Source organism: Macaca mulatta, chromosome 3 (assembly GCF_049350105.2).
Source record: "Macaca mulatta isolate MMU2019108-1 chromosome 3, T2T-MMU8v2.0, whole genome shotgun sequence".
NCBI classification, from domain to species: Eukaryota; Metazoa; Chordata; class Mammalia; order Primates; family Cercopithecidae; genus Macaca; species Macaca mulatta.
The window spans coordinates 142,949,301-142,973,913 of NC_133408.1; the positions used below are offsets into that span (position 1 = coordinate 142,949,301).

At 40.2% G+C, this 24,613-nt stretch overlaps 1 protein-coding gene and 1 pseudogene across 1 annotated transcript; both read left to right on the forward strand.

Moving 5' to 3' along the window:
- The first annotated feature begins 2,952 nt into the window (after positions 1–2,952).
- On the forward strand, positions 2,953–24,540 carry PSMC2 (proteasome 26S subunit, ATPase 2). Its single transcript, XM_015134575.3, has 12 exons — positions 2,953–3,091; positions 9,251–9,288; positions 10,177–10,258; positions 10,995–11,094; positions 18,220–18,351; positions 19,126–19,198; positions 19,791–19,886; positions 20,585–20,749; positions 22,505–22,592; positions 23,799–24,001; positions 24,100–24,196; positions 24,284–24,540. Exons 1-12 carry the CDS (start codon positions 3,022–3,024, stop codon positions 24,439–24,441), a joined length of 1,302 nt encoding a protein of 433 aa, XP_014990061.1. The 5' UTR covers positions 2,953–3,021; the 3' UTR covers positions 24,442–24,540.
- Positions 3,886–4,205, forward strand: LOC144339908 (small ribosomal subunit protein uS14 pseudogene; annotated as a pseudogene).
- Positions 24,541–24,613: the final 73 nt, after the last annotated feature.

Below are 24,613 nucleotides of genomic sequence, written 5' to 3' on the forward strand. Positions count from 1 at the left end.
TGTTCTAATGGAATGAAGTTTTCATTCAAGATATCCCCAATCAGAGTTGTTTAATGTGTAATAAAATCAATTGTATTATTACTATAAGCTTCCTTCTAAGACTGTAGTTAAAAGCAAAAACTAGAAAAACAAAAAACAGTGGGTAAAGGCTCACCCCCAACAGCAGTATCTGAAACACGTTCAATAAAATAAACTTCATGTGCCATTCTTCAGCAAGGACCACCAGACATTAGTAAATTATCTTCTAATTTACTAATTTCATTATATTTTCACAATTAAGCAACTTTTAAAATATATATATATAGAGAGAGAGAGAGAGAGAAAGACAGGGTCTCACTATGTTGCCTAAGGTGGTCTTGAACTCCTGGCCTCAAGGGATCGTTCTGCCTCAGTGTCCCAAAACTCTGGGATTAGAGGCGTGAGTCACCGTTCCAGGCCAATTAAATACATTTAATTGACCTGTATATCTGCTGCATTATAAAATCGTCACTTCAAAATTGACATTTCAAAAATTGAACTAAGGGAGGCTGAGGTGGGAAGATCGCTGAAACCGGGAGGTGGAGGTTGCAGTGAGCCGAGATCTCACCATTGCACTCCAGCCTGGGTAACAGTGAGACCCTGTCTTCAAAAAAAAAAAAAAAAAAAAAAAAAAAAAATTGAACTAATCTTGTGCCCTCAAACCTCTTCCTGATCCCTGTTAATGCAACCACTGTTAAAACATGCTCCAAGGTGCAAAGTAACCTGACTCCACTTTCGTCATATTAATATATGTTTTTCCTCACACCTCCTCCCATTGAGTTTTACCATTAACTCTAAGGTCATAAGGTGTTTTGTTTTGTTTTGTTTTCTGAGACGGAGGCTTGCTCTGTCTCCCAGGCTGGAGTGCAGTGGCGCGATCTCGGCTCCCTGCAATCTCCGCTTCCCAGGTTCAAGCGATTCTCTTGCCTCAGCCTCCCGAGTAGCTGGGACTACAGGTGCGTGCCACCACGCCCAGCTAATTTTTGTATTTTTAGTAGAGACGGGGTTTAGCCATGTTGGCCAGGCTGGTCTCCAACTACTGACCTCGTGATCCGCCCGCTTCGACCTCCCAAAGTGCTGGGATTATAGGAGTGAGCCACCGTGCCCGGCTGGGGGTTTTGTTTTTTAAAAAAATTGTTCTAAAATACACATAACATGAAATTTACGATCTTCACCATTTTTAAGTGTACAGTAATGTTAAGTACATCCACATTATTGTGCAACTACCCTACAGAACTATTTTTATCTTACAAAACTGAAACTCTATACCCATTTAATCTTACAAACTGAAACTCTGCCGGGCATGGTGGCTCATGCCTGTAATCCCAGCACTTTGGGAGGCCGAGGTGGGCGGATCACCTGAAGTTGGGAGTCCGAGACCAGCCTGACCAACATGGAGAACCCCTGTCTCTCCTAAAAATACAAAATTAGCTGGGCGTGGTGGCGCATGCCTGTAATCCCAGCTACTCGGGAGGCTGAGGCAGGAGAATTGCTTGAATCCGGGAGGCGGAGGTTGCGGTGAGCCAAGATTTAGCCATTGCTCTCCAGCCTGGGCAACAAGAGCAAAATTCCGTCTCGAAAAACAAACAAACAAACCAAACTGAAACTCTATACCAGTGGAGAAAACTCTCCACTGGAAACCATCCTTCTACTTTGTCTTTAGGAATCTGACACCTCTAGGTACTTCATATTTGTGGAATCATATAGTATTTGTCTTTTTTGTGACTGGCTTATTTTCTTAGCATAATGTTCTCAAGGTGCATCTGTGCTGTAACTTATACTAGAATTCCATTCCTTTTTAAGGCTGAATAATATCTGTGTGTGTGCGCGCGCGCGCGCGTGCATCACGTTTTGTTTGTCCATTCATACGTAGATGGACACTTGGGTTGCTTCCACCTTATGGGTGTCGTGACTGATGCTGCTTATGAACATGGATGCACAAATACCTCTTTGAGATCCTGTTTTCAATTGTTTTGGATACATATCCAGAAGTCGAATTGCCAGATGGCATGGTAATTCTATTTTTAATTTCCCGAGGAATCATCGTACTGTTTCCCACAGCAGTTGCACTATTTTATCATTTTACATTTACATCGACAGTGCACCAGGATTTCATTTTATCCAGCAGCACACGCATGCGTCTGCTGGAACCAAGGGTCACCCTTTCCGACACTCGTTTCCTGTTTTGTTTTTGCTTGTTTTTAATAATAGCTATCTTAATGGGTGTGTGGCGGCATCCAACTGTGGTTTTGATTTGCATTTCCTTAACAGTGATGTTGTCCATTTGTATATCTTCTTTGGAGCAATGTTTTTTTTTTTTTTTTTTTTTGACGCGGAGTCTTGCTCTGTGCCCCAGGCTGGAGTGCAGTGGCGCGATCTCGGCTCACTGCAAGCTCCGCCTCCCGGGTTCACGCCATTCTCCTGCCTCAGCCTCCCGAGTAGCTGGGACTACAGGCGCCCGCCACCTCGCCCGGCTAATTTTCTTGTATTTTTAGTAGAGACGGGGTTTCACCGTGATAGCCAGGATGGTCTCGATCTCCTGACCTCATGATCCGCCCGTCTCGGCCTCCCAAAGTGCTGGGATTACAGGCTTGAGCCACCGCGCCCGGCCTGGAGCAATGTTTATTAAGGTTATTTGCTCATTTAAAAAACTAGGTTGTTTTCTTGGGTGGTAGGATAGGAGTTCTTTAAATATTCTGGATATTAACTCTTTACCAGAAATAGATTACCTTCACTATGTTTGTAGATGTGGCCACTACTTATTGTGTCTAATATGACAGGCGTTTTACAAACACTGTAGTTTCCTTTTCACAGGTAATCAGTCCAAAAACCAGCGTGCCACAGCGTTTCCCCCAGCGCTCTCTCCGGACTCTCTAGCACTGCGTAAAGGGGCCCGCCTGAGCCCAATATACTTCCGGTGGGGAAGGGAAAGGGAAGACACCACCGGAAGCAAGGAAGGTGCTGTGTAATCATTAAGGAGAGGAGGCATTTGGAGCTGCTAAAATGCCGGATTACCTCGGTGCCGATCAGCGGAAGACCAAAGAGGATGAGAAGGACGACAAGCCCATCCGAGGTCAGTTGACATGGGCAGGAGCTCGGAGCTGGGGCGGGACTGGAGCGGAGCTGCCTTGGCACAGGAGAGGAGCTGGATTCCCGCTCCTGGCTCTGTGCCTTGGCCCTTTTGTGCCCCTAGTAATTTAGTCTGCGCCGGCCGGATTAACTTGCCTGCCTTCTCAGTCTCCCTTATCCACTACAAGTTCTGTATTCATCTGCTGATGGACATTTTTATTCATTCTCAGCTCTCGGGTCTTGAAGAAGTCACGCACCCTGGTTGGCCTAACAGGCCTTGAAAAGTTCTGCTTGGCGGTGCTGGGTCACCTGATCCTCTTTCCTCTCCTCCTCCTTCCCCCTGTGACAGCTGGGCGCTACCACTGTGTAGCTATAATTCTGAGACGTAATTTTCTTAAAAAAAATTATTTGACCAGATAATACAGCCACAGGGTTCACAATTCAAGAGGCAGAAAAGATACATTTGGAAAGCCTGGCATCCTTGGCCCCAGCCACCAACTTCTCCACAGAGGCAACTAATGTTGCCATTTTGCATATCTTTCTAGACATACTCTATACATATAGAAGCAAGTCCGCTTATATATTCCTTTTTTTTTTTTTTACAGAAATGTAGCATGCTGTACATACTTCAACATCTCGATTTTAAACAATTTTAATATAAGAGATAATTTCCTATCATGTAGTCACTTTCTCTGCATCTGCATAGTATCCCGTTTTATGGGTATACAATAATGTATTTAACTATTATTGATGAACATTTGGATTTTTCCAATTTGTTGCTGTTTAAAACAATGAATACCTTTTACCTCGTTGCACTCTGAGAGCAAGATGGGTCACCAGCAGCTGTACTGGAGCCACCCGCGAAAATTCGGCCAGGGTTATAGCTCTTGTCGTGTCTGTTCAAACCGGCACGGTCTGATGTGCCTCAATATGTGCCGCCAGTGTTTTCCTCAGTATGCGAAGGATATTGCTTTCATTAAGTTGGACTAAATAATCTTCCTTCAAAGGATTATCCAAGGCATCTACCCAATGAAGAAGCATGATAGTTCTTTGTACTTAAAATAAACATTTAAAAAAATGAATAATCTTGTTTATATAACTTTTACCAAGTGCACAAGTGCAAATTGTAGGATAAATTCTAGAAATGGAGTTCTGATTTTGTAAGTGCCAAATTACTCTCCATGGAGATTGTACCAGTTGATACTTTAACTTACAGTGCATGAGATATGCGCACCATTTTTGGATATAACTTCTTCCCAGTAGTCCCGTTTGTAATCTCATCTTTATGCTGTTTCTCCTTTTGTTCCTTAAGCTAGTTTTAAATGTTCTTTTGGTATTTCTTATGTTTCTTCTTACTTTTCCCTTTCTTCACAACTTCATCTTTTCCTTGCACCCTGTTCCATTTACACCCTCCCCCAAAAGAAAGCATTTCCTTTCTACCTTCATCTCATTCTGCTGTTTCTTTTAAAAATATTTTAGGACACTGAAAATGTCAGAGATACTCAGTATTTATTGGAAAAGTTAGACACAGAGATTTATCATTTGATCTGTGCACAGTGATCTGTGTGTTTCTCTGGGTTTGTTATTCTGTAAAAATATTAACGCATTTATTCCTTGGATACAGTTATGACTAACATGTATATAGGATCTTGTGCGTTTATTCATACATATCCCCCCTGCCTTTTTTTTTTTTTTTTTTTGAGATGGAGTCTTGCTCTTGTTCCCCAGACTGGAGTGCAGAGGTGTGATCTCAGCTCTTCCTCCTGGGTTCAAGTGATTCTTCTGCCTCAGCCTCCCAAGTAGCTGGGATTACAGGCGCCCCCACCACGCCCAGCTAATTTTTGCATTTTTAGCAGAGATGGGGTTTCACCGTGTTGGCCAGGCTGGTCTTGAACTCCTGACCTTAGGTGATCGCCCGCCTTGGCCTCCGAAAGTGCTGGGATTACAGGCATGAGCCACCGCGCCTGGCCTGATTAAGTTACTTTCAATTTAAGCTTTCAGATCTCAACTTGGTCCTAATTGCAGTTAAGTTTTTGTGAATCTCCTGTTGACTCACTTTGTTTGAGTGGTTATTTCAAGCCTTTTACAAGTTTTTCAGGTCCTCAGTTCAGTCTCTTTCTTCATGACTGATGACTTTTTTCTCTCCTGAGAAGATTGAGAATCCACTTAAGAGTTCTCTTAACTTCTCTGACATTTTCCATTTTCTGTTTTAATTCTGCCTTAGAGGAAGTGGTATCACTTTGTTATGTGCAACCTTCCCGTCTCTGTTTTTGATCTTATGCCTTCCTCCTCTGGGACTTTGTTTCTTCAGTCACTACCTCTTCTATTTGTTGTCCTATGGAATTTTTCCCTTTTGTTCTTGTAAACATGCTAATATCCATTTTATCTTAAAAACATAGTTGAGAAAATCTTCCTGCTCTCTGAAGTTACAAGTCATTTTCTTTTTTTTCTTTCACTGCCTAAAAGTGGCAGAAAGGACAGGCTTGGGAGTTAGAAAGACCTAGGTTTGAATTTTGGCTTTGAGTTTTGTCTAATAAATTCTGTGAAACTGTTGTTCCTATCTGTAATATAGAAATAATTGTATTTACTTCACAGGTTTATATAGAATTAGATAATAATATATATCTCTAATCACGGTGTCTCATACAATGATCATCTCGATTTATAGCAGCTATTACTATTCGCCCACAGTACATTTCTTTACTACTTATTTATTTATTTTTAGAGACAAGTCTTGTACTGTCGCTCAGGCTGGAGTGCAGTGGCACAATCATAGTTCACTGCAGGCTGGGAATTCCCGGGCTAAAACCATTCTTCTGCCTCAGCCTCCCTAGTAGTTGGGACAATAGGTGTGCACCACCATGCCATGCTAATTTAAACAATTTTTTCTTTTTTTTTGTAGAGACAGGGTCTTGTTATGTTGCCTAGGCTGGTTTCAAACTCCTGGGCTCAAGTGATCCTCCCACCTTGGCCACCCAAAGTACTGGCATTTCAAGGGTGAGCTACCATGCCAGGCTCTTATTTTATTTTTAAACTTATTGCACTTTAGTTTCTATCTCTATAAATCTGTTGAAACTGATCAATAGTTTCTTAATTCCCAGATCTTTAGTATTTCTCAATCCCAATCCTTGTGTTTTTGACATTGTTGAGCCTTTGAGCCTATCTTGGTTTCTCTTGCTGAACCTTCCCGTTTATCCTCCTGCTTCTTTTCTTTCCTTCATTGTGTCCTCACGTAGTTTCTCTAAAGTTTTGTTTCTGTTAATTTCATCCATTCTGGTCTTGGACTCTATATGCTTCCTTAGTCAATCTTTTTATCCTCAAGCTAGCATCTGACCTCTAAAGCCAGATTTCTCTCCGCCTTTTAGAATGCTGCATCAGGATATGCTGGCGTGTTGGATAGTCTCCACGCCTACTCTCAGGCTCAGGAATATGCTAAGAGCATTCCCAAGACTCAGCATGTAGTCATCCTCATGGCTATGATGTATTTTAGTGAAAGAATACAAAGCAAAATCAGCAAAGAGAAAAGACACATGGGGCCAAGTCCAGGAGAAACCAGGCACAAGCTTCCAAGGGTCCTCTTCCAGTGGAGTCACACAGGATGCGCTTAATTCCCCCAGCAACAGGTAGTGACAATTTGTGTAAAATGTTGCAAACCAGGGTAGCTTGTTAGAGATCTGGCACCAAGGGTTTTATTATGGGGTGGTAATGTAGGCATCTCTGCCTAGCACATACCAAAATTCTAGACTCCCTGAAGGAAGATAAATGTTCTGCATAAACCCTATAGTTTGTATAAACATTTTAAGCACAATGAACCACCTTTTTCAGTTCTGGGAATGGTAGGAACCCTCTGAAATCGTTGTTCTCAGACAAGAGCCAAGAACCAACCTTATAAGCAGGCCTTTCAAAGGATAGCAATTATTCATGCTATGTTAACTCTTTTCTGCTCTGGTAATAGTACCACAAACTTAAGAAAATTAAAACTGAACTTCGTATCTCCCTGCCAACCACTTTCTATTGTGACATCTATTGTGTAGTACCTAGGTCCGAAGCCTGGGCATCAGGTTTGATCCTCTCCCCTCAGCTTCTCACATTTAGTCATTTGCCATGTGCTGTAGATTCTACCTCTGAGGGTTTTTTTTTTTTTAATCCAACCGTTCCTTTCTCTTTTCATTGCTACCATTTTTATTTAGGTTCTTATGACTTCTGAGTGGCCTCACTCCAATCTGTTGTTCATATCTTGGCGAACTATTTCTTTCTAAGACACATTTCCTATAATGTCGACTGTAGTGGCCCTGATTACCTCATTCTGGAATTTATGGTCTAACTCACTAGAGCCCCAAACCTCCATCTACTTAATTTCCTATTACTGCCTAATGTGTATACTGTGTTTCAGCTTACCTGGTCTAGCTGCTATTACCTAAGCATGCTTTTTCCTACCTCTACTCATACCTAGTTTAAAAAAAAAAAAAGGCCTGCCGTTTTTTTCCTTAAAATATGTATGATCGTATGATTGGTTCTTGTTTTTCATGATAGATATGTTCTATACAGTTGCTGTGAACCGTGAATTAGGAAGTACTGAACACTTGCTCCTAGGAGAAATATATATATACATCTCACGTAGATTATAATCCTTTTTTTTTTTTTTTTTTGAGACAGGGTCTCACTTTGTTACCTAGGCAGAAGTGCAGTGGCACGATCTCAGCTTGCTGTAGCTGTCACTTCCTGGGCTCAAGCAATCCTCCTGCCTCAGCCCCCACAGTAGCTGGGACTACATGTACACACCACCATGCCCAGCTAATTTTTGTATTTTTTGTAGGGACACGGTTTTGCCATGTGGCCCAGGCTGGTCTTGAACGCCTGGACTCAAGCAATCTGCCTGCCTCAGCCTGGGATTACAAGTGTGAGCCACAGCATCCGGCTGATTATAATCTTAAATCCTAAAAACAACTCATCCTGGTAGATTCTTTTTTTCTTTATTTCGCAAAAGAGAAAACAAAGTTCAGAAGTGTTAAGTGACTTGGCTGAGGTCACCCCACTAACAGATGCCAGAGCTGGCATTCAAACCCTGTCCACCTGGCCCCAGAGCCTGAACTGCTTGGATTACATTACGTTTCCCCTACCGTCTCCATCTTCTAGTCATCTTTGTAAAGCTGAAACAAGAAGTTAGAGTGACTTGTTCTTAGCTGTGAACTTAAATTTTTTACCACTCTGCCTATTTGCAAATGACCATGAAAGCACATGAGTATTGATTTGGGGATTACAAATAAATTTCAGCAACTAAGCAAATTCAGGAATGCAGAATTCGTGAATAGAAAAGATTAACTGTAAATCACTTGAAATCCCGGATAACCACCGTAGAACACCATTTCAGGTTACTCTCCACATGTGTTTTAAGTGATTTTTATATAAAAACAAAATATATGCACATTATATGGTTTTTTTAAAACCTACCTGATTCACTGAATAGCATTTGTTGGATTGCTTTCTATGCCTGTGTTCTGTTACCATTTTAAATTGCTGCATTGGATCTCCTTTTTCTTTTTGAGACAGAGTGTCTCTTGGTCACCCAGGCTGGATTGCAGTGATGTGATTTGGGCTCACTGCAACGTCCGCCTCCTGGGTTCAAGCAATTCTCCGGCTTCAGCCTCCCGAGTAGCTGGGACTACAGGCATGTGCCACCATGCCAGGCCAATTTTTGTATTTTTGGTAAAGACGGGGTTTCGCCAGGTTGTCCAGGCTGGTGTCAAACTCCTGACCTCAGGTGATATGCCCGCCTCGGCCTCCCAAAGTACTGGGATTACAGGCATGAGCCACCACACCTAGCCTGCGTTGTATTTCATTGTATGAATATGGTATAATTTAACCAAGATCCTTAATGGATGTGTTTTACATAATACTATATAAAATAGGTAATCATGTATATTATGTACTTTTAAAAATCTGTCTTCCTCCCAGTTAGATAAAAATTACTTGAGTCCAGGAACTATTTGATTGGATTTATATCATCATAATCTTGCTTGAGTTTTGGCCCTCAATTAAAACAATTTGAATCGAACAGAAAAGTTGATCAGCTCTAGTTTCTTTTTTTTCTTTTTGTTTCTTTTTTTGAAAATGTTAATTGTAGTTTCTTTTTGAATCTCATGTATTGTCTCTCTTCTTTCAGCTCTGGATGAGGGGGATATTGCCTTGCTAAAAACTTATGTAAGTCCTTTCAGTGTCTACAAACTATAGATGTTTTATGTTGAAATAAAAGCTGTTTTGGTATTGTCCTTCCAAAATAATTAGAAGAAGTTAAGAAACCAAAATTAAAAAACCAAACAAAAAATAAAAAGAAACGAAATACTTAGAATGTTTGGCAGCTCTTTGTAATTTTCACTAAATGAAGTTACCTACCTGAAGTTTATAGATCAGAGTTTTTGGCATGTCTCAGTTTATGTATTATTTTAATCCTATTCATGATTAAAATGTGATACTATATTGAAAGATATTTAAAATAATTTACATGTGTTTACTATGTTTAACAAGTATTACTGAATTAGTTGGAAATGAAGTTTTAATGCATAAAAGTCAGTAGTTTTGCATAATTTCACACAATTTTTTTTTTTTTTTGAGACAGAGTTTCACTCTTGTCACCCAGGCTGGAGTGCAGTGGCGCGATCTTGGCTCACTGCAACCTCCACCCCCCGGGTTCAAGGGATTCTTCTGCCTCAGCCTCCTGAGTAACTGGGATTACGAGCGCCTGCCACTGTGCCTGGCTAATTTTTAGTATTTTTAGTAGAGAGGGGTTTCATCATGTTGGCCAGGCTGGTCTTGAATTCTTGACCTCAGGTTATCCACCTGCCTCAGCCTCCCAAAGTACAGGGATTATAGGCGTGAGCCACCGTGCCTGGCCATGATTTTCATTTGTTATCTTGCATAATAGTGGATTGTGTATTTAGGGGGAAATATTGGCTCAGGAACACCTCTCTACTTCACAAGTTTTGGGATAATGATAGCTATTGAAATTGTAACTTAAAAATAATTTTTGCCTGTAGTTTAATAAATTGTTGATATCCTGATATTCTAACTAAACTGACCTTCATCACCTAGGGTCAGAGCACTTACTCTAGGCAGATCAAGCAAGTTGAAGATGACATTCAGCAACTTCTCAAGAAAATTAATGAGCTCACTGGTATGTATTTTTAAATTCCCATTTCCTTCCTTTAAATGTAATGTGTTAATAATATCAAAAGAGTTTAACTACAGATTTTACTCCTTTATGATTACAGATTTTAAAAAATCGTTATTCTTCCTTTCTGTTAAGAAATTTGATCTCATTTAACCATATCTTTCACTGCTTTTTACAACCAGGTTTAATGCTTATGCAGTTAAGACATAAGAAACAATACCATCTTCTAAGCCAGTAATGTTTCTGTTGGTCAAAACCCAGTTCAGTAAACTTCAGTTAACAAGTCGAAAAACTTTTTTGGATAAAAATAAGATCCACAGCATAGTTTTGCTCGAAGTAATTGGGCTCTTTCCTGGAAGTTGGAAACATTTTTTGGGGGAACTTGAATGATGAAGTTTTACATTTGACCTACACAAAAATATCAAATGTGGCATTATATTTTTGGCTTGACAATTACTTTAGGGCAGGGTAGTAGTTTTCAGCTGGGGTGATTTTGCCACACCCCCCACCCGCTCCCGGAGGACACTGGGCAATGTCTGGAGACATTCTTGATTGTCATGACTTTGAGAGAGGGTGGTGCTGCTGGCATCCAGTGGTGAGAGGCCAGGGATGCTACTAAACAGCCTATAATGCACACAACGAAATTCAGTGCAAAATGTCAGGAGGGCCGAGGTTCAGAAAGCTTATTTTAGGGCGATGCATTACATTTTAGTAAATTTTGTCATCTTTCTTTATGTAGGTATTAAAGAATCTGACACTGGCCTGGCCCCACCAGCACTCTGGGATTTGGCTGCAGATAAGCAGACACTCCAGAGTGAACAGCCTTTACAGGTTGCCAGGTATGCACAGGTGCTCTGTGGCAACTTCCCTTTGTCTGTATTTTCAAGCACTTAATGTTAGAGTCTCGGGGATAATATAATAGTTCATAAAGTATTTTTATTCCAAATTCCAAGTAAATAAAGCTTTCTACAAAACTGGGGTTAAAATTTTATGCCTTAAACAATTATTCAAAAATACATGAAGGTGTATTCATTTAAAAGATTTAAATGATACAAAAAGATGTAGAGCAAGATGTGAAAAACTCCCTTCTCCTACTTGCTTTCCTGTTGCCCTTTCCTCAAACATAAGTACTGAAATAGTTTGGCCCTCCTAATCCTCTTTCTGTGTATCTTCCTGTGTGTATTTGCATGCAAGAAACATATCCTGATTTTTTTTTGTTTTTTAGACATAACTACATGTTTTGGGAATCTGTGTCTTTAATATAGGTACACTTATTTCTTTTTTCTCATGTTTTTAAAAAATTGCATAATGTGTAGATGTTAGGCTATAACAATTTCTGTTATTATACACAGCACTGTAGTGAACATTCATGTTAAATGTTTCTCAGTGTATGTGCATACATTTCTGTAGGCTAGCTTACTACAAGTGGAATTCTAGGGGTCGAAGATATTACAGTTTTAAAATCCTGTGACAATTGCTTTGACCAGTTTATACTTTTACCGAGAGGATTTGAGGCAAATATCCATTTGTCTGATGAATGTAAGATATGCAGTTTTCAATTTTTACACTTTTGTCATTTGAGGGAAAATAATTTTAATTTGTACTGTGCTGATTACTAGTGTGATAGCTACTTCTTGTGTTTACTAAACCTCTGTATTTCTTTGACTACTCATGTTCTTGAGTTGTTTCTTGTTAATTTTAGAAACAGTTCATATATTGTACATATTATCTTTTCTTAAGTAATGCTACAAGTATTTTTCCCTAGTCACTTTTAACTTCTTGGTACCTTTTGTTGTACTAATGTTTTACATTTTTAGGAGATAAAATATACCAGTATTTCCATTATACCTTTTGGGTGTTAATGTTGCTCAGAAAAGCCTAGCCCAATTCAAGGCTATAAACATATTCTCTGTTTATGATCCTTTTAAAAATTTTGTTTTTATTTTTAGTTCCTAAAAGCTAAAGATTATTTTTCTTTCCCATCTACTCACCCTTCCTACCTCCCAATTTCCATCTTTTCTCCCTCTATTTATTTATTTATTTATCCATTTTTTAGTTTTATTATGGTTTTTGAAGGGTTAAATAGTTCAGGCTGGGCACTGCAGCTCATGCCTGTAATCCCAGCACTTTGGGAGGCCCACGCGGGCAGATGACTTGAGGTCAGGAGTTTGAGACCAGCCTGGCCAACATGGTGAGACCCTGTCTCTACTAAAAATACAAAAATTAACTGGGTGTGGTGGGCGCTTGTAATCCCAGCTACTGGAGAGACTGAGGCAGGAGAATTGCTTGAACCTGGGAGGCGGAGGTTGCAGTGAGCCGAGATTGTGCCACTGCACTTCAGCCTGGGCGACAGAGTGAGACTCCATCTCAAAAAAAAAAAAAAAAAAGAGTTAAATAGTTAAATAATAACAACTGTATTTCCCAATTTCTCTTCCCTACAGACACTCATTTTCACCTTTTTTAGCTGATTATTTTGGTTTTCGCCTTCATGGTTCTAATGGATATTGCTATATCTTGTGTATTGTAGATTCCTGCTTCTTGATTTTTTAGTTTTAGGTATTATCTTTTGGCTTCCCACCATGGAAGATGAGGATTTTGTTTTGTTTCCTCTGCCTTCATGTTGAAGGCACACCCTTCCTATCCCAACATCCTTCCGGTGTAATTCTGTTATAATTTTGGTTAGATCAGTATTCAGTGTTCATATGATTATGGCTATGTAAATACTATTCACAAAGAGCCAAGTGGTAAGCTGTGATTGCTTTTCCTTTCTTGTGCCACTTATTTTGGTGGTGGTTGTTTTAATGTCTTGTTTCTTCATTTGCCTGGTTTTCTGTGCATATGTTATAAACTCAACCTCCCACTTTCTCTTGATTGTCTAAGCTGCTCTTCAGATGCATTAGATCTGTTAGTTTTCTCTCAATTATACCTCAGTTGCATCTGGTGTTCTCTCGGTTTCATTTTCCTTAAGTTTTTCCCAGCACTTCCTGAACTGCTTTGGTTTGGACCAGTTGTCCTTTATGCCTGTTTAATGACAATCGTTGTCTGACTTCTCTACTGTGGAGATTTCCCTTTGCCTCCCTCCTGTTGCTTGTGTACTGTTAGTCTTTCTTCCTTGGTTTCCTTACACCTTTATTTAGGTCTAATACATCCTCTGGTAGCTTCCTGGAAAAGGGTCAGTTGGGAGGTAATACTTTGAGACTGCATATGTCTGAAAGTATCTTAGCCGAGTATAAAGTTCTTTTCTCTTCAAAATTTTGAAGGTGTCGTTCTGTTGTCCTTTGCCTCCCAGTGTTACTCTGAAGCCATTCTGATCCTCAGTCCTGTATATGTGGCCTATTTTTTCTCTGAAAATTTTAGAGTCTTCTCTTGTTCTCTTTTTGAAATTTCATGGTGATGTGCCTTGGTGTTGGTCTGTTTTCATCCGTTGTGCTGGGCTCTCTTATCCTTTAGTAAGGCAAATCTTCTTGAAACTATTTGTTAATTTCTTTCCATTTCCTTGGACCTTTACTCCTGAATTCTCTTATTTGGATATGGGGCCTCCAGGATTGCTCCTCTAATATGCTACTCTTTCTTTCCTGGTTTCCTTTGTTTTGCCTTTTTACTTTACTTTCTATGAGCTTTTCTTTATCTTTGAATTCTTCTGTTGAGGTTTTTTTCCTCCCAGTTTTCTTCTCGTAGGTTTTTAATTTCTCAGGTAAAAAACTCAGGTTTTTAATTTCTCAGGTAAAAAAACTCAGGTTTTTTGGCCGGGCGCGGTGGCTCAAGCCTGTAATCCCAGCACTTTGGGAGGCCGAGACGGGTGGATCACGAGGTCAGGAGATCGAGACCATCCTGGCTAACACGGTGAAACCCCGTCTCTACTAAAAAATACAAAAAACTAGCCGGGCGAGGTGGCGGGCGCCTGTAGTCCCAGCTACTCGGGAGGCTGAGGCAGGAGAATGGCGTGAACCCGTGAGGCGGAGCTTGCAGTGAGCTGAGATCCGGCCACTGCACTCCAGCCTGGGTGACAGAGCGAGACTCCGTCTCAAAAAAAAAAAAACAAAACAAAATAAAAACAAAAAAAAAAACCTCAGGTTTTTGATTTCAAGGATCTCATCTTTATTCTTTCATTGGTGTGTGTGTGTTGAATGTTCTGCTCTTAAATCATGGTTGTAATATGTTCTTATCTCTCTATGGGAAAATAAAAAATTTAGGTACGTTTCTCTAGTCCGTATGAGGGGAATTTTTTTTTTCGTAAAGCAGTTAGAGGGAAACTTTTCATATAGATTTTTCATAACAGACAGACTAGCTAAAGAGCCCCACACTCCTGCAAGATCCCAGGCCTTAAAGAATGCAAAGATTGGCCGGGCGCGGTGGCTCAAGCCTGTAATCCCAGCACTTTGGGAGGCCGAGACGGGCGGATCACAAGGTCAGGAGATCGAGACCATCCTGGCTAACACGGTGAAACCTCGTCTCTACTAAAAAATACAAAAAACTAGCCGGATGAGGTGGCGGGCGCCTGTAGTCCCAGCTGCTTGGGAGGCTGAGGCAGGAGAATGGCGTAAACCCGGGAGGCGGAGCTTGCAGTGAGCTGAGATCCGGCCACTGCACTCCAGCCTGGGCGGCAGAGCCAGACTCCGTCTCAAAAAAAAAAAAAAAAAAAAAAAAAAGAAAGCAAAGATTATTTGAAAAAGTTTCCATTGATTTTAGTCTCATACTCTTTGCTTAAAAATCTTGATAAAATTTGTGTATGTGTAATTTTTAGCTTGTGAATTTTTTTTTTTTTTTTTAAAGACAAGGTCTCACTTTGTTACCAAGGCTGGAGTGCAGTAACATGATCTCAGCTCGCTGCACCCTCTGCTTCCTGGGCTCCCACCTCAGCCTCCCAAGTGGCTGGGACCACAGGTGCACACCACCCCATGCCCGGCTGTTTTTTATTTTTATTTTTATTTTTATTTTTATTTTTAGTAGAGACAGGGTCTTGCCATGTTGCCTCGGCTGGTCTTGAACTCCTAGGCTCAAGCCATCTGCCCACCTCAACCTCCCAAAGTGCTGGGATTACAGGTGTGAGCCACCTTGCCTGGCCAGCTTATGAATTTTTAAATAACAATCTTATTGATATAAAATTCACATACCATGAGGTTCACTCTTTTAAAGTGTACAATTTAGTGATTTTTAGAATATCTAGAAAATTGTGCATTTATCATCACTAATTCCAGAATAGAATATTTTTGTTACCCCAAAAACAAACCTGATACCCATTAGAAGTCTTCATTCCCCTCTCTTCCCAGCCCCTGGCAACCATTAATCTACTTTCTGTGTCTATGAATTTGACTATCCTGGACATATCATCTAAATGGAATCATATAGTATATGGCTTCCTTCACTTAGCATATTTCAAGGTTCATCCATATTCAAAAATGGCTGAAAGTTTTTTTTATGGCCAAATAATATTCCAGTCTAATTTCTCTATCTGTATTCACTATTTGGTGAGACATTCTTCTCATCATTCTTATTAACTCTTTAAGTATGGTTTCCTTTAGCTTTTTGAAAATATTTCTTGTACTGATTTAAGGTTTTTGTTTGGGCACAGTGGCTCATGCCTGTAAACCCAGCACTTTGGGAGACTGAGGCAGGTGGATCACTTGAGGTCAGTAGTTCGAGACCAGCCTGGCCAACATGGTGAACCCTGTCTCTACTAAAAGTATAAAAATATTAGCTGGGCATGGTGGCAGGCGCCTGTAATCCCAGACACTTAGGAGGCTGACGCAGGATAATTGCTTGAACCTGGGAGGCGGAAGTTGCAGTGAGACAAGATCGCACCACTGCCCTGCAGCCTGGGCAACAGTGAGACTCCGTCTAAAAAAAAAAAAAAAGTTTTGTTTAATAACACCAACATCGAGGCTTCCTAAGGGACGATTTCTATTGACTGCTTTTTTCCCCCTTAATGTATGAGCCATAATGTCATACATAAGGGAAAATGCATCTCATAATGTTTTGCATCTCATAACTTTTGGTGATAACTAGACATTTAAAATAATGTAATGTGTCACCTCTGGAAATCAGATTCTTCCTCTCCCCGGGGTTTGGTATTATTGCTGTTTGTTGTTCTTGTTACTCCTTTCAGGATTTTTGGTCAGCCTCTTTTTTTTTTTGGTAGAGAATAGGCATAATTCTTCCTCCATAGCAAACGTGGTTGGTAACAGAAAACAGAGTCCTTCAAACAATTATGCTGTCAGGACAAAGCGTTCTTTTTTAGCCTTGACCTGCTGGGCTCAAGTGATGCTCCAGCCTCAGCCTCCCCAGTAGCTGGGACTACAGGTGCATCCCACCACACCTGGCTAAGCCAAAGCATTCTTTACCTTACTTTTAACTCTACCTACGTGTGCACTCCACAGGCTATTTTTATATTTCTCTGTAATTCTTGCATATGTAGCAGCTTTCTAATGTGATTTGTTTTTTGTTTTTGTTTTTCTTTAGTAGATAGATACTATAGAAGGGGAAAGGCAGTTGACTTTTATACTGTGATGTACGTGGCATTATCAATTCATTTTTACCAGGCCATATGGAAATGAATATAATTAAGTTAAAAATAGCTTCTACTGGCTGGGTGCAGTGGCTCATGCCTGTAATCCCAGCACTTTGGGAGGCCGAGGCAGGTGGATCACTTGAGGTCAGGAATTTGAAACCAGCCTGGCCAACATGGTGAAACCCCATATCTACTAAAAATACAAAACAATTAGCTGGGCGTGCTGGTGCGTTCCTGTAATCCCAGCTACTTGGGAGGCTGAGGCAGGAGAACTGCTTGAACCTGGGAGGCTGAGGGTGCAGTGAGCTGAGATCATGCCACTGCACTCCAGCCTAGGCTACAGAGCAAGACTCTGTCTCAAAAAAAAAAAAAAAAAAAAGCTTCTACTGCCTCAGTTAAAAAAAGAAAAAAAAGTAGCAAAAACAATAAAAATGGATTTAAAGCCCGGATACAGTGGCTCACGCCTGTAATCCCAGCACTTTGGGAGGCTGAAGTGGGCAGATCACCTGAGGTTGGGAGTTTGAGACCAGCCTGACCTTGGGAGTTCGAGAGGAACCCCATCTCTACTAAAAAAAAAAAAAAAAAAAAAATTAGCCAGGCATGGTGGTGCATGCCTGTAATCCCAGCTACTCGGGAGGCTGAGGCAGGAGAATTGCTTGAACCAAGGAGGCGGAGGTTGCAGTGAGCCAAGATCACGCCATCGCGCTCCAGCCTGGGCAACAAGAGTGAAATTCGGTCTCGAAAAAGCACTTTGGGAGGCCGAGGCGGGCGGATCACGAGGTCAGGAGATCAAGACCATCCTGGCTAACATGGTGAAACCCCGTCTGTACTAAAAATTAAAAAAAAAATTAGCCAGGCATGGTGGCAGTTGCCTGTAATCCCAGCTACTCAGGAGGCTGAGGCAGGAGAATTGCTTGAACCCAGGAGGCGGAGGTTGCAGTGAGCCAAGATCATGCCATTGTACTCCAGCCTGGGCAACAAGAGTGAAACTCCATCTCAAAAGAAGAAAAAAGAGAGAGAGGGAAAGAAAATAAAAAGAAAACGGATTTAAAGTATAAACTCAGGAAAAGAATGAAAACCCATTTATTACTGAATTTGGTGTAAGACAAGACCATCTTTTTATAGGGAAAATGAAAACGAGAGCAACTTAAGATATACAGGAGCATCACTAATAATAAAGGAATATAAATTATGGAAATCAAGAAATCAGATAACTTCTTAATGATGAGATATTTGGGTTTAATTTTCCAGGAGAATGTATTTGAAAATTTTATGGCTTGGCTAAAGTCGAATGGACCTTCAGAGTTGAGTACAGAAAAGGATCTTTAACAATGTCCCAGTTTCTGTAGTTCCAGTTTATACCTATATTTTGCACACTCAGGATAGAATCTAGTTGGTTGAATTAATTATTAGTGGCTTAGGTTCCTTATTCTAATCAAGCTTTTTGCTGTGTTAGGTGTACAAAGATAATCAATGCTGATTCGGAGGACCCAAAATACATTATCAACGTAAAGCAGTTTGCCAAGTTTGTGGTGGACCTTAGTGATCAAGTGGCACCTACTGACATTGAAGAAGGGATGAGAGTGGGGTAAGATTTCTATTTACAATAAATACTTTTACTAAGGATGCTGTCTCACATTCACATCCTTGGCTTTGTGGTGAATAAATGAACTGAGTTCCTTGGAATACCAAGGGATGATCTAGTAATGTACTATAGTTGAAAATTCTTTCTTCTGCATCTGCTTTCTAACATCCCATCAGCTTCCCTGACTCCCCTACTCCTACTGTTGTTTATTATGAATGGCTTCAAATTTCAGAGTTGAGGTTACCAGTCTATTTACGGTAACATGGTATAGGTTGGGGGACTACTTGCTTTAGGATAGTTATGATGCCAAGTGTGTTAATGTCTATAGAATCCATAACAATTCACTCAGTAAATTAAAAAAAAATCTCCCCTCCCTCCTCAAGGGTTTGGTTGCTGTTAGGACAAAGCGTTCTTTTTTAGCCTTGACCTCCTGGGCTCAAGTGATGCTCCAGCCTCAACCTACCCAGTAGCTGGGACTACAGGTGCATCCCACCACACCTGGCTAAGCCAAAGCATTCTTTACCTTACTTTTAACTCTACCTATGTGCGCACTCCACAGGCTATTTTTGTATTTCTCTGTAATTCTTGTTTGCCATGTTAGACATATAATTTAGTATCCTCAGGTTTCATGCTCTCTTTATTTCTCTTTATATAACCTTAGGGATTCTGTCTCTCTCTTGTTTTCTTAAAGTATGGCTTTGGGGATAAAAGACTAAACATAAAATCACTTTGAAAGCTTAAAGAATGTATTAGTGACTGTCTTTTTTACTTCCTTAGTGTGGACAGAAATAAATATCAAATTCACATTCCATTGCCTCCTAAGATTGACCCAACAGTTACCATGATGCAGGTAAGAAACTATGGGAGGGAAAAGGAAGGCTATGTGTTTTTTTTTGTTGTTGTTGTTTTTTGAGATGGCGTTTCGCTCTTGTCATCTAGGCTGGAGTACAGTCATGTGATCTTGGCCCACTGCAGCCTCTGCCTCCTGGGTTGAAGCGATTCTCCTGCCTCAGCCTCCCGAGTAGCTGGGATTACAGGCGTCCACCACCATGCCTGGCTAATTTTTGTCTTTTAGTAGAGACGGTGTTTCACCACGTTGGCCAGACTGGTTTCGAACTCATGACCTCAAGTTTTCGGCCTGCCTCAGCCTCCCAAAGTGTTGGGATTCTAGGCGTGAGCCACTGAGCCTGGCAGTATTTTTTGTTTTTTTTGAGACAGACTCTCACCTGTCTTTATTTTACTAGTTTGTCTTTCATTCATTAGTGTCATGATAAGTAATACAGCAAGTAGTACCAGGGCACTGGGCAATGTATTCAATTTTTATTAAGATTCTCACTTGTGAGTTTGATTTTTCTTTTAAGGTATTAGGTCTATTCTACTGAATTTGGACAGTATCCAAAAGGCCTGTGACTGTATGTTGTACATTTCTGTCCCTCTCTTAGGTGGAAGAGAAACCTGATGTCACATACAGTGATGTTGGTGGCTGTAAGGAACAGATTGAGAAATTGCGAGAAGTAGTTGAAACCCCATTACTTCATGTAAGTAGCTGAGTGTTGTATTTAAATTTCTTTGTATACATTTTTGTGTATTGAGCACTAAAATTGCTTGTATATTAGATGGCTTTTACTATTTTCCCTAATGAGAATTTTTTTGAGAGGGTGGAGAGAGGAGGTGTGGAGAGTTGGTAAGTTCTAGGGGAGAGCAAGCAAAAAGGATTGAATGGTCAAGTATATTTAAAAAAGAAAGATCTGCTGTTTACAGTGACAGAGGAGGCTCAGTGTAACCTTTAGCAATATGTTAAATATGTTACAGGCTATTATAGAAGAAACTGGTTCTTCAAAAGACATCGAGAAGAAAGGGGCTTAAGTTGAAGCAGGTTAAACTTGGGAGGATAATGGAAAACTAGGATATTGAATACCAGATAATTGTGTTCCTTAAACACCATAATTTTTTAAAATTAGGAAAATATTTTAAGACTGGATAATAGAAGCGCTTTTTAAAAGCCATTCAGTCTTATGTATTGATATGAGTCCAGTTTAGAACTTATGTCTTAGAATAAGTAAAATTTCTTACTTAGTCCAAGTATGTAGATTGTAGACTTAATACTTTTGATTTAAATATTAAAGTATGGTTTTCAGGATAAAAGACTAAACATAAAAGCACTTTGTTGATGTAGAAGTAGTCTGATTTTTGTTATACAGAAGTGGTAAGTGTGAAAATTGTGTCTCTATCACAGCCAGAGAGGTTTGTAAACCTTGGCATTGAGCCTCCCAAGGGCGTGCTGCTCTTTGGTCCACCCGGTACAGGCAAGACACTCTGTGCGCGGGCGGTTGCTAATCGGACTGATGCGTGCTTCATTCGAGTTATTGGATCTGAGCTTGTACAGAAATACGTCGGTGAGGTAAAGTCAATTTATCATAGTCAAAGAATATATAGCCCTGTGAAAGATTTTACAGTATGAATGAAATTAAAAATGGCACTTCTGCATCGAGGGATCCAGACCTGAAATTTCTGTTTTCTTTTTTTGAGACAGTCTCATTGTGTTGCTCAGGCTGGAGTGCAGTGTTGTGATCTCAGCTCACTGCAGCCTCTACCTCTCTGGGCTTAGGCGATCCTCCCATCTCAGCCTCTCAGGTAGTTGAGACCATGGCTACATGCCACCACGCCCAGCTAATTTTTCTATTTTTTGTAGAATGGGGTTTTGCCATGCGGCCCAGGGCTCAAGCAATCCATCTGCGTTGGCCTCCCAGAGTGCTGGGAGTATAGGCATGAGCCACCACACCCGGCCTGAGACCTGAAACTTCTTGATTGTAATTAGTAGTTTAGAAGCTGCCTTTGTGGTCATTTGGAAATAGACAACCACTTAAAATTTTAACCAGTATGCCCCCTCCTCAGAAGGATGACATTTTCTACAGATGTGGCTTTTCTATGGAAATGCCTGGTAAGTGAATTCAAAAGTATACTTTTACTTCAGGGGCAGTGTTTTCAGTCCTAATGAGAAAGTGAGAGCATAGGTTGTCTGTATGTTTGTAGACATCCATATACATATATATATTTAGAGAATAAGTCTAGGGCTATACGTATTGTATCTGAAACCTGTTGATGATTCGTATATTTACAGTAAGAATTAGATACGGAGCTGCATGAGTTGAAGTATCCTTTTATTCCCTAATTAAAACTTACAAGTCAAATTCAATGATCAGGAATTCCAAGTGATAGATCAGATGCTTTTATTTACTCAAGTTTTACTGATTAGAATGGTTCCTTTATTTAACTATTAATTTGACCTCATCAGATCCGAAACCTATTGCTATTTAATAGATACAGAATCATGCAAATGACTTAATATTTTAAGGCTAGCAAGATTAATTTGGTGGACTGGGGAGCAAACTTCAGTCTTTTTAAAAAAAGTTTAGGTAGACTGGGTGCGGTGGCTTACACCTGTAATCCCAGCACTTTGGGAGGCAGAGGCGGGCAGATCACCTAAGGTCAGGATTTCAAAACCAGCCTGACCAACATGGAGAAACCCCATCTCCACTAAAAATAGAAAAAGCTGAGTGTGGTGGCACATGCCTGTAATCCCAGCTCCTCGGGAGGCTGAGGCACGAGAATCGCTTGAACCCAGAAGGCGAAGGTTGCAGTGAGCCAAGATTGTGCCATTGCACACCAGCCTGGGCAACAAGAGCGAAACTCTGTCTCAAAAAATAAACAATAAAATAAAATAAAAACAGCTGGGCGTGGTGGCTCACACCTGTAATCCCAGCACTTTGGGAGGCTGAGACGGGTAGACCATGAGGTCAGGAGTTCAAGACCAGCCTGGCCAAGATGCTGAAACCCCATCTCTACTAAAAATACAAAAATTATCTGGGCTTGGTAGCACATGCCTGTAATCCCAGCTACCCGGGAGGCTGAGGTAGGAGAATCACTTGAACCCAGGCAGAGGATGCAGTGAGCTGAGATCGCACCACTGCACTCCAGCCTGGGCGACAGAGGAAGACTCCATCTCAAAAAAAAACAAAAAAATAAAAAAAGTTTAGGTAATAATGAGTGAGAATACTGTTAAAAATAAATATTGAAAAGTTTGAAGCGTAACTTTATATTTACTTTAAAATATTTTAAAATCAATTTTGAATTAATAAATCATTTTTCTTGTTAGGGGGCTCGAATGGTTCGTGAACTCTTTGAAATGGCCAGAACAAAAAAAGCCTGCCTTATCTTCTTTGATGAAATTGATGCTATTGGAGGTGAGAATGATATGTTAAGAGAACTGCTTTAGGATTCGGTTTCATGAAAACTCTAAAGTGATATGTTAATTCTTATACAGAATTTTAACAATAACTCTTCTATGAGCTCTGAAACACTGGCGCCACAGATCTAATAAGTAGTACTGCTAAACTGTAAAGGGAAGAAGAAACATTATATACCATTGCCATTTTTCAGAGCCTTTATTTTTGTGCAATGGGTTGAATATCCTTTAGCTGAAATGTTTGAGAATTCAGGTATTTTGGCTTTTGGCTTTTGGAGTACTTGCATTATACTGATTGAGTATCCCAAATATGAAAACCTGAAATCTAAAATGCTCCAATGAGTATTGCCTTTGAACATCATGTTGGGGCTCAAGAGTTTCAAATTTTGAAGCATTTTGGATTTTGCATATTTGCAAATATGGGATGCTCAACCTATATGTGATTTCATTCATACAACACCTATTTCCACACTTTAAACAACTCCTAAATTGAGAAGTATCATCTAATGTCATAAGAAAGCACTGGGGCATAATTTAATTGGTGGTGGTTTTTCTTAGTGCACAGGAAATACAGTATTAGCCATGAAATCTAGACAGGTTTTTTTGTTTTTGTTTTTTAAAAGACACAGTCTCACTCTGTCGGTCACGCTGGAGTTCGGTGGCGCAACCTTGGTTCACGGCAACCTCTGCCTCCTGGTTCAAGCCATTCTCATGTCTCAGCCTCCTGAGTAGCTGGGATTACAGATACCTGCCACCATGCCTGGCTAATTTTTGTATTTTTAGTAGAGACGTAGTTTCACCATGTTGGCCAGGCTGGTCTCGAACTCCTGAGGACAAGTTATTTTGACTAATCTCTTAGCCTCAGTTTTCTTACTTTATAAAGGGAATAATTCTTGCCTTGTGTACTTCATGAGGTTTTGAGAGGTTCAAATTAAGTAATAAATGTGGTAGACTTTGAAAACATAAAACTGCCCCATAGGCAGTTTAAAAAATGTTAAGTAAATCTGTGATGAATACTTTTGAAAGCAAAGGTTCACTTTCTAATTAGTTTTGTATAACGCAGGCTGTTCTTACAGGATTTGCTTCAAAGTGGGATATGCACTTATTCCGGAGGGCATAATTTGAACTGAGATTTATGGTACTTTCAGGTCATGCATAGTGCTACTCTGAGTGGACTTGAAGAGCTTATCTTTTGTCTTCTCAGGGGCTCGGTTTGATGATGGTGCTGGAGGTGACAATGAAGTGCAGAGAACAATGTTGGAACTGATCAATCAGCTTGATGGTTTTGATCCTCGAGGCAATATTAAAGTGCTGATGGCCACTAACAGACCTGATACTTTGGATCCAGCACTGATGAGGCCAGGGAGATTGGATAGAAAAATTGAATTTAGCCTGCCCGATCTAGAGGTAAGAAAATCATTTCATTTTAGGAAAGGGATTTTTGAAGTTTTTTCTTCCTGTGATGTTTTTTGCATTTTCATATTTGTCAATTCTCTCATTTTTAGGGTCGGACCCACATATTTAAGATTCACGCTCGTTCGATGAGTGTTGAAAGAGATATCAGATTTGAATTGTTAGCACGACTGTGTCCAAATAGCACTGGTAAGTAGAAAGTTCTTGCTTATATTTGCTGGTCTGTCTGTTCAGGCTGCTTTAATTAAGCCTGTTTATTTTCTTTTTGTTTGAAAGGTGCTGAGATTAGAAGCGTCTGCACAGAAGCTGGTATGTTTGCCATCAGAGCACGGCGAAAAATCGCTACCGAGAAGGATTTCTTGGAAGCTGTAAATAAGGTCATTAAGTCTTATGCCAAATTCAGTGCTACTCCTCGTTACATGACATACAACTGAACCCTGAAGGCTTTCAGGTGAAAACTTTAGATTGGAATCCTAACCTTACATAGACTTGTTAATAACCACTTCATAAACAAATAAATGGCTTCAAAATTGTATGTTTCCATATCTCTTCTTATAATAAAAGGTGATCTCTAATGTTATTAGACAGAAAAGCTTGTTAGAATAT

Bases quoted from the DNA above. Each gene is read 5' to 3' on its own strand.
- PSMC2 (XM_015134575.3), top strand. From the start codon at position 3,022: ATGCCGGATTACCTCGGTGCCGATCAGCGGAAGACCAAAGAGGATGAG. The intron at 19,199-19,790 runs GTAAGAAACTAT...TCCCTCTCTTAG, and splicing joins CAACAGTTACCATGATGCAG to GTGGAAGAGAAACCTGATGT. The intron at 24,002-24,099 runs GTAAGAAAATCA...TCTCATTTTTAG, and splicing joins TTAGCCTGCCCGATCTAGAG to GGTCGGACCCACATATTTAA.